The 10,603-nt window shown below is 35.9% G+C and overlaps 1 protein-coding gene across 1 annotated transcript in view; it reads right to left on the bottom strand.

Moving 5' to 3' along the window:
- Positions 1 to 234: 234 nt before the first annotated feature.
- Positions 235 to 10,603, bottom strand: part of LOC141452836 (alkaline phosphatase-like) — a 611,245-nt gene continuing 600,876 nt past the window's right edge. The window contains exon 10 of the mRNA XM_074125291.1: positions 235 to 8,985. Coding sequence (XP_073981392.1) covers positions 8,728 to 8,985 — 258 coding nt within the window. The 3' untranslated portion in view covers positions 235 to 8,727. The remainder of the gene's footprint in view (positions 8,986 to 10,603) is intronic.

Here is a 10,603-nt window from a genome sequence, read left to right as displayed (position 1 = left end):
TTTTGTCAGAGTTTTTCAGATTCATTTGATACAGCACCCGTTTTGAGGAAGCTGTGATGATCTTTCCTTCAAATATAATATTTTATTATTAACTATCCTTTTTTCTGGAACAAATTCTTTCAAGGAAATCTAATTACGTGAAGTAACTCGTGTGAATTTTCCTAAGATTTGATTTAAGAGTGATACCAATTTTGCGTCCGATTAAACAAATAAAATTGGAAAAATTTTTGGTAGCAACAATAACTAAACATTTGTTTTATTTCATTTATTTACAAATATTTTTAATATTTTAATGTATATAAGTTTCTCATTTATATATTTTCAAATACAGTAAATCCCAGTACTTTATTTACATAATTAAATACATACATATATATATATTCACAATTTATTATTATTTTTCCATATTTATCCCTCCAAGCTTAGCCATTACCCTTCTTGTTTTAATTTCTTTTTCTTCTATTGTTGAATATTTTATTTATTTATATTATATCTAAATAAATACATGGAATACACATATATATTTTTATGCATTATATAATTTTCAGTTAGATTTACACATATATGCACAATCAGAATATTTAAATTTATTTATAAGGACTTTGTTTCTGTATAGATTTGTGAGTTATGTATTTCGTTACATTACAAATACAGCTGTGATTTTCCATTTTTACAGCGTGAAACTTGTCAAATCATTTATATGTTGAATTTTACAGGAAATAATTTTTTTTGCCATTTTTTTTATTCACTCTAATCCCAATTTTGGTTTAAAAAAGTAATAATGAAAAGTGATAAATTCACACCTGTACGATGTCAATTAGACTCGAATGACCGACTAAATTTCCAAATCTGAGGAAAATTTACTGCCAGAAGTGGCACTTTTCACAGATTTTGACGTGCTATCATATGGAGGCAATCCAAAAAAAACCTAATGATAACAAAATCGGGGGATACAGTTTTTGGCATTATAGTTTCGAATCTATCGTCTAGATCTAAAATTAAATTAGACCCACTGGATAGCTAAAGGATCAAAGAATTTCATTACGATAAGCGAGGACTGTGACGCATCGCACGCGGTGCAGGGGAAAAGCGCCGCCATTTTGAGATCATTTTGCTGCGTATCGAGATTTGCAATTAGTAGTAACTTTTGACTCGTAGAAGCTACGATGTTCGTTTAAGTTTTAATCGTCAGCTGTCGTCACAATCTATCGATTGTATATAAAACATTAGTGTAAAATAGTGACAGTGAATATAATAAGGTGTTAGAATAAAACAAATATTATCAAAAATATATAATGTCGGCCTATACACGTCGAAAAGCCAAAAACAAATACAGAGATCGGTATGCGGTTGAAAAGGGCTTCTCAAGTACAATCGAATGGTAATAATAAAACATCATATGACCGAGTCAAGCTGTGCCGTCAGGAACGTAAAAGAATGATTGCGGCCGAGCGGATCAACGACGGTGTCCAGTACAACTGCAGCTGGGGCGGTTGAAATTATGCAAGTGGATGATGAAATCGCTTCTACATCGACATCGGGACTGTATAGGCATAGATTGTGTTCGATCCTCGATTTGTTTCCTTGATTTCATCCTAAATACATGAATAAAAATATTTTATATAAAAAATATAACCCGTTACGTAACACGTATTCGCGTACAACACACGGCCGTGTCCAAGACACAGCCACAGTTTTTTTTTATCTCCAGGAATTTCCAATTTCAGGACCCCTGGAGTCTAATTGTGCGAGCAGCATAACTTTGCAAAACAGTTGAGTAACTGCGAGCGTAGTTTGAAACGGAAGCATGAGTGAAGTCGAAATCTCTACACCGTCCTGATTAATTTCCTCTGTTGATGGGTGAAAGTCCGAAACCGGTTAGGGATACAATAAGCATGCATGTTTCGACAGGATAAAATCAAAGCTAACCGCTCATCCCTTCCATGGATTTTTAAAAATTATAACTTTTAGCGTTTTTCACCTGTTTTTTTTCTATACAAAATATTCTTGGCAACGTTGTTTTTTTTTATACACAATAAGATAATTTGCATAATTTTGTTTTCAACTTTTTCTAACAATTTATTTACAAGGGAAATCTGTCATAATGATAATAATTATAATATTTGCCCATTGCATATAAATGAGACTGTTGACGTGAATGGCGTGGGTAGAAAAGCTATCCATTGACGTCACTCCGGCATTGTGAAGTTCAGGACATCCACTACGCCACATCCTGTACTAGCTATACTAGCTGTGGTAGTCTGGCTGTGCTTTTAGATTTGCTTGTGTCTAAGTGAGAGAGTCTGTGTGTTATTTTGTGCTCATCTTCGTGGAATGTTTTCTATTTTATGTTATTAACAAAATGTATGTTGATATCCGGTGTGTAGCGTATGTTTTGAAACGTTATAGGATGTATCTTTAGAGTTTTTAGACTGAAAGGTACCTGCATTCTGTTGTGAATGGAAGTTTTAGGATATCCCCAAACTTTACAACCCATATTCAAAGTCTAATTATGTCTTGTAACTTAATATTTCTTGTTGTAGAGGTTTTCCGTTAGTTTTCCTTCCAGTAAATCAGCTTTTATTATAATTTTTTTTTTCTAAAAATTTATTAAGAAATTAAAAATCTGGGTATTTAGGGGATCAGAGGAAGTAATCTGTAAACCGTGAGCAACAGCAGGAGAGAAACTGCCCATTCATTGGTGGACACTCTCGACCGTGATACACCCATTTTGCTGGCCGGTCTCGAAAGAGTTCTCGTGATTAGTGGTGCTTCAATTGGCATGGAGGATTGTCAGGGATGGTAGGAGTGCCGAAGACTGTACGAAAGGATTAGGGCAATGAGGAAGTGTTGTGTTGGTATTTCTGGTGGCTCTTCCTTGGCTAGCTGCTCTACGTGAGGAATGTCGAGGTCAGGGTGAAATTACAGGTTTGTGAACAGAACAGGGTACCGACTATTTGTCGTAGTGGCGTAGAGATTGTGCGTACATTTGTCTGTATGGCTGGAGTACCAGTTGGTCCACATAGAATTGATTTAGTATAGATGTTCGTCTATCTAAAGAAGTTAATGTGATTGAAGAAGACAAGAGATTAAGGAGCTCCTAGCCTGGAGCCGGAGAGTGAACTTTGACTCTTTTGAGGGTCAAGTTTCAATTCTCCATCTTTTTGTCCATGCATCTATGATGTGAAGATGTGTCGTCTGTATTCTTTGGGCAGATGATGAAGGGTTTCTAGCTTGTCGCAAGCATTCCTCTGTGTTATCTGATATGCACAAAGTGATGTGGCGGAATGCACAGGTCTGTCCGTTGTATACAGACTGTGTTCAACATAAGACTACCGATACTTCACTGTGATACCTTGAAAAAATATAAAATTAAAAATATCTATAAAACGGGGCTGAATCGAGCCATAGTTTTGGATGAACCATATGGAATTTTTTTGTTGCGAATGATGCATCTCCCGAAGTAACGGTAGTCTTAAGTTGATTCCCAGCGGTACTACTGCCCTTTTTCACCGAGGAAGAGGACAATATACTGCGTCAATTCTGGCCCCCCTGATCTATCTTCCGGATAACAAGGCGAGTAATGAGCTTAGCCTGTGGAACCAGTCTTTTAAGGACTTCTTTGGAGGTTACAGGTGAGGCGGCCGTGGTCTAAGTAACAATTCCAGGTAGCGAGTCCCAGTAACCTGTGCAAGCGGTTTTTAGATGAAGTAGACAGACTATCCCGGGAATGTGGGTAGATTAGTTCATTGCTGGGTGGCATCAATATGTAAGTCTGTGTTAGGTCATGGTGTGTCCTTGATAGGATGATGACGTCATGTGAGTTGAGTATAAAATGGGTCCTACGTCACTTCCTGGTGGGACATCAGCCTGCGTTAATTCACAAAAAAAAAAAAGATTTTCAAAGTATACGTTAATTACGTAGTTCGATATTTGAGTTAAGAATTTAAGTACTACATACGCTAATTCTCCATTCATGATTAAATGTTACCGCCATCATCAGAATGTTAAATGAACAATTCTTTAAAAAAAAAATAACGGAAATTAAGTTTTTATCCATTAAAAAAGAAAGAAAAGGAAATTGTGAATAAAACATGACGTAGACTCCACGTAGCGAAAGTAGGCATCAGAATGTTTGCAAATAATTTTATTTTTGCACAAATTGATTTTGTTTAATTATGTATTCTGCGGGTTTGTTGAGGACATTGCAAACAAAATAAATATTTATGAATGTATTTTTTTTGTGAGTAGCTTACCTGACCTGATTGCTAGTTGCATTTATGGAAATACATGAGAGGGAAAAAAGAGAGAAAAGCAGATTTTCCTATATGGTGTCGCTGAACCAGGACATATGCACATAATCACAAAGAAAAATGGCCAGTTATTATTGTTTTTTTTTTTTAATTTCACTCACTGTACTAAGTAAAAAAAAGTCTACGAGTTTTCCCCAGAAGTATCCTTAATGGAATTTCCAGTAAAATTTGTTGATTTATGCGTTGGAAATCACTACACAAAGTTTGAATAAAATCGTGGGAGTCGTTGGCGTGAAAAAGTTAAAATACAGAAAATTCCGTTCAGTAAAGCGCCACTTCCGGTAGGCTCATTTTATTTCAAATTTAGTAATCCACTCTCACATTTCACTCTTATTAATATTATACAGGTGGTAAGCCAGTACAATGAACAGTAATGGCACGTTAGAGTAATGCCTAACAACCCTATTTCCCACAGAATTGCCCTTCTGTCGAATTTTCCTGGAAAAATTTCACTCACACTGAGCACAATTTGTGAAAAACTTCAGAGTCGATATTTCAGATGATTAATCGATTGAAAAAAATTTGCCACGATTACGGTATGTTCTCTTCTTACTAAAAGTAGACTAAAAAAAAATAATAAAAATAAAGAGTCATTTAGTAAGGTGTGAGAAAAAAAAAAGAGACAAAAGGGTGTGTCTGCACGTCTGTATGGACAGGAGTTGGCAGGTTGAGAGAGAAAGGCACTCAGGGTAGCGAGATAACATTGAAGATGAGGGAAATAGGAGCTCAGCAGTGAATGCAAGATAACAGGAGCAGTTGAATTCTGTTATATTACTAGACCTCCATTGCATGATGTAATATGTTTGTGTGCGAGTTTTAAACTCTACTATCTACCCTTATCTCATTTTTCCGTGAGAGAGAGTGTGAGAGAGAGAGGAGCTCTAAGACTAACTTTGTCGGCCACTGTTAAGTTAGAGATTTAGTGCGGTGCTGAAATCTAGCGGGGCAGAATGGACTCTACCGCCACTACAAACCTCTAGGGTTTTACACCACCAGATTTTACCTTCTCTCTCTTTCTCTGCTGCAGTAAGATAAGCACTACTCACACTGTCAGCCAGTGCAATGCGAGACGGTGACGTAAGTGAAGTCGAGATGTTTATACAAAAACTGAGAAATCAACGTCTGATAATGAGTGACAGTCCAAAACCAGTCAGGGATTCAATAAACTGCATGCTACGACAGATTATCATCCAACACTGTGAACCTAAAGATCATTCGTTGAACTTTAGAATAGATTGGTTTAAACAACGAAAAGCCGGATGTAATTTTTCTTACGTGCAGGAAAATCGTATTTTCTGTTTAGTTTCCCATTTCAGAAAAAGCGTTGAGAGAATTGATAGTAAGGACGCCTTGTTAATACTGCAGCCCGAAGAACGAAGCTAGTAGTGGCGTAGCTTACATGCCCAACCATTACACCAGGATGCTGTGAAATGTTAAGGGGATGTTACACTCGAACAAACGTCGTTCTGCTTTTCAGCAACCCTGGCATCCCGCATCCCGTTCCACCAGTTTTGCCGGATAGCTAGAGAGAGAGAGAGAGAGAGAGAGAGAGAGAGAGAGAGAGAGAGAGAGAGAGAGAGAGAGAGAGACTCCCTCTACATTAGTCCAAAGTGATGAATGGAAGCTAGCAATACTCGCACCGTGGAAACCAATTTAACTCAGCGTACATATGCGCGCAGCATCCCACCACACACACCTGTTTGTAGCTTTGGGGGGGGGGGGAGATGCCAAGAACAGGAAGAAAGTAAACATTTGTACTGACTGCGCTACGCCGTCAATACTGCAAGACACACTGCTGGCCGTAATGGATTCCTGCTGTTAAGGAATTTCAATTGAGAATGGTGGGTTCAAAACCTAAGATTCAGGTACAAAAAAGCTGAGAGGTCAATTTTTGTTTTCAATCGGGTTGAACTATCGAGTTGTACTATCGAATTTCGCTTGATTTCATTGGCCATGCAGAACGTCCAACAGCCACGCAATGCCCCTACTATGTCACTAACACATTGTCCGAAACTTTCTATCAGTTCTAACCAACTCACAACAACATGTCCTCCCTGACAATCGCTAGGAATCCTTACAGACGGTTCCCTTTTCACTTCCTGTCAGAGAGTCTAGGAACTTCCTTTCTCAAAATAAGAATCACTTAAACCGGAAGTGCCATTTTGCGGAAGAGATTCAAAGTTGGCGTTTGTTTGATTGGTTAGTTTTGTTTTTTAGAAAAAATGATTCCACCGGTTTTTCTTTAAACTTCGCCCAAACATCGCATGCTGCATCCAATCAGAGCAAGAGCAAAAGATTTTCCAAGCCGTCTTTATTCATGCGTAATGAAATAAGGCTCTACTCTAATTTACCATTTTAAGTATATGTTACAACTTTAACAACTGTGCAATATTTAATTACAAAAGAACTACGTAAAAATCCGATAGGGAAGAATATCATTGTACCGGAAGTGAAAGACTTGAAAGACGAAGTTTTTCCCTGTTTTCATACATGTGATTTCAAACCTTTTTTTTTTTTAAAGAAATATTTTCCCCAGAACAAGAAGCTGAAGTGGCCCTGAGATCTCTTCTTTATCAGTATAATGTACGTTTCTAAAACCTGCATATTACTAATTTGAGTAAGAAATATTTAAAAAAAAAAAAATACTTAAAAGATTAAAAAAACTGTTGGCTAAAAACAAACAAATTCATGATGCATAAACAACAAAGAAAAACAAAAAATCAGCCAACCCTCAGGCTTGCAAAGTTAAAAATAATTATACAGACAAATTATCGTATTACATAATTTATTTTCCCTGTTTTTTTTTTTTTTTCATTCAACCACTTTCTTGGAATCTTTTTTTCGATTAAATCGATTGTTCAATCAATAGTCAGTGTTGAACTTCTTATTAATTTATTTATTATACACAAATAATTTATTTAACCTTAATAAATAATTTTTCTTTTCAAAGAAATAAATACAATTACATTTGTTTTATCTATTTACATCACAATTATAAATTTTCTTTGTTACTTTTTATTAATTATTATTATTAACAATTATAATTATTTATCTATTTATTATTATTCACACTATTTACATAAAAATAATTGTAACAGTTAATCGATTTTAACAAATAATCAACAATCAAGTAATAATCTATAATGATAATAAAAAATGCTTTGATATGTGAAAATTGTGGTACCTCTGGAATGTGAAATGTTACAAATTGCATTTTTCTTTCCTTATTAGACGAAGATTTAGGAAAAAATTAGGTAATTCATTTTTTTTTTTTAAAAATCTTTGAAAAGTGGAAAAATTATGATAATTTAAAGACTATTTTCTGTATTGCGTCTTGAATTTTTAATTTCCCAGTTTTTTTTGGTCAAATTTTTACTTTTTACAAATGACGTAAGACGGTAACTTCTGCACTCCCAGTTGCCCCTTTATGTATTCTATCTGCAAGCCTAAAACTAGCTTTTATACTGGCAGCCATTATACGTACAGCCACTCTGCCTTTTCAGTGCTGAGCTCCTAAAAGTTCTGGTTTTATCACAACATAAATAAGCTTCTTTTTTTTTTTTTATTGTTTGAGATATTAAAAAAGAAAATAAAGAATTTTTTTTTTACACAATTTTTCCACTTTTCAATATAAATAAATAAATAAAACAATGTGCAATCAATTAAACAATTTATTTTTAAATCATGACCTAAACTTTGAACTCAGGTTTGTTAGATGTAGATCTGGGGGGGAAAAAAAAATTATGAGGATAAGACAAGGATGTATGTCCTCGTCAGTGGCTTTGAGAGATAAGAAGGTGTAGTTAACCACCTTAAGGTGGAGGTTATGCTCGATTGTAGTTACAGTCTGGCGGCCTTTTTGAGTGAATAAGAGCTTCAGATCTTCTGACGTAATGCCCACACTATCGTATCTATCAGAGCCGCTACTTATGACACATGTCCGTTATAAATTGTATGCAATTACAATTTTTATAACCTACACCTAACACGGAGTTCAAAACGTTCAAAGAAAAAAAAAAAAAAAATGAGGGGCCATCGAGTTAAATAATCGATTTTATTGATTTTTTTTTTTTAATAATTAAATTATTACATAAATTCTTTATTATCTAAAATTGTGAAAATATTTACAACAATGGTAGCATATTAATAATACTTTTAGAGCCTACGATATTTTGGGCTCCACGTTTAATTATTTTTCAGTTTCAATGTTTTTTTATCCATTAAAAATTTCACTTTTTCTTTGTTCCTCATTATCGTTCAAAAATGAATTTATTCAGTACAGAGGAATAAATAACACAATTAAAACTTCTATATAAAATCTGAAAGAAATAAACAATAAAGTTTGAAATCAACAAATGAAATAAAATAGGTTATAACCAAAAAAATTACCCATAAATCAAATTTAAGTAATCTGTCAGGTGACAGCAGCCATCGCCGCCATTAAAATAATAAGCGCTGGAATATATTGGCTGATTTTCATTGGTGATGACGACCTATTACTATTGTTACCACTACCACCACCACCATCACCATCCGACGATGACGTGGACGATGATGACGTCTGCTGTAATGATGGCGTGTCTTCGGACATCACCGAGCTAGCCAACACCACACCGCCACGTCCTGGTCGACCTTTTACGTTGGTCACACTGTTTTCATCTGGTATACACATCTGTAACAGATCCATTTAATTTTTTTTTTTTTGCATTAGATGCGATGTTCAGGTTATCTTCAGGAAGGTAATTTATTTTTTATCCGTTTTGTGGTCCCCCCCCCCATGAGTTCGAAAAAGTGATTTTAGTAAATGGTAAGTGTTAGTGTGTGTGCTGATTTAGTTTTTTTTATTTATTTCAATTCACAATCTACCAGAAAAAAATAAATATATATAATCAGTGAATCTGATGTAAGAAAGAAGCTATCCATCCAATGCCAACGTTGGAATTGGTTATATTACTGGTGGAATGTGTTCACCACGATTCCAACCTACATAGCGGAAGATCTGGAACAGAAGATGGACGCTAGATTTTTGTATCGAAAGGATTGGACTGACAAGAAGCGAGTTTAAGTAGAAGTTTCGATATTTAGTTTGTGCTGTTTCAGCTACATATGGAATTTTGAGCTCACTGTCCGGTGATGGACAGTGTTGTCTGTAACGAGAGAACACTGTCCGGAGGCCGGCAGTGCAATGAAAAAAGCTCCTGGCGCCAATAACCTTAGATGTTGACGCGTCTTAAATCATCAAAAAAAAAAAAAATAATAATGAATGGAATTTTTCTTTGCATTTGAGAATTTGATTGAAATCTCCCAGTTTGTGAGTTCAGATCGATTTGAGTGAGCTGCTTGTATATTAGTCAATTTTTGTTCCAGTGGTAGCTTCGATAGTCTGAATATGAGGCACAATAGTAATTTGTTCTATCTGGTCTGTTCAAGTCGTTTTTAGTTTGGTACGTTGGTTCCACGTGAGTCGTTTGGCGATCCCAATAATAATAATAATAATAATAAGATAATAATAGATGCGATGGGACCTACGCCCCATGGCACCGCAGCCACAGAAGACTTATTGTGCCAGCCCCTTCTTAGTTCTAGTAAGCGAACCCTCCCCTCCTAAAGAGGTTGAGGACTTTCCCTAATAGTTCTTTTTGCGCTACTATCTCCTTCGGCCTCAGCGTTCCAAAGGTTTCATAGCGCAAACGCACGATTGCAACACAGTCGAACAACAGATGAGAGGCCGTTTCCTCCTCTTCCTGACCATAATCTGCACAACGACTCCGAGCTGATAAGCCCCACCTTGCGCAGATGCTTGTTGAACCTACCGTGCCCCATGAAGAGGCCTGTGATCAGAGTAATCTGATTTCTGCCCAAACACAGGGTCTCTTTGGTTCTTTGCTTACACAGCCAAGGCATCATGGTCTTGCTTGGCGATCCCAAGATAGCGGACCAAGTTGGCAGGAGGAATAAAGAATTGGATACAGCCTGATGGGAGGAGATGATGCGCGCGGCAGAGTGAATTTGAAAATCATTTAGATGAAGTACGCTAAGTTCCCAATCAATTAATTGTTGACTGCATACTATTGACACATACATAGTGACTTGTTCTCACAATACTCTGTAAATTATTCTGGATCACTCGTAATATTTAAGAAGGAAGGAAGTAACTCTTTTTTTCTTTTATAGCCACTTGATGTCGCTCTAAAAACAACCAGCTCACCCAACTCTATAGCACACTAGTGAGTTTCAATTCCTGGCCGCCATTGTTTTCTTCCATTGTTATTTATTTGCAGGTTATATAC

Source organism: Rhodnius prolixus, unplaced genomic scaffold (genome assembly GCF_049639745.1).
Source record: "Rhodnius prolixus isolate KJV_2025 unplaced genomic scaffold, Rpr scaffold_3, whole genome shotgun sequence".
Lineage (NCBI taxonomy): Eukaryota > Metazoa > Arthropoda > Insecta > Hemiptera > Reduviidae > Rhodnius > Rhodnius prolixus.
The sequence above is the reverse complement of the archived record's forward strand: the minus strand, read 5'-3'. Positions and strand labels throughout refer to the sequence as shown.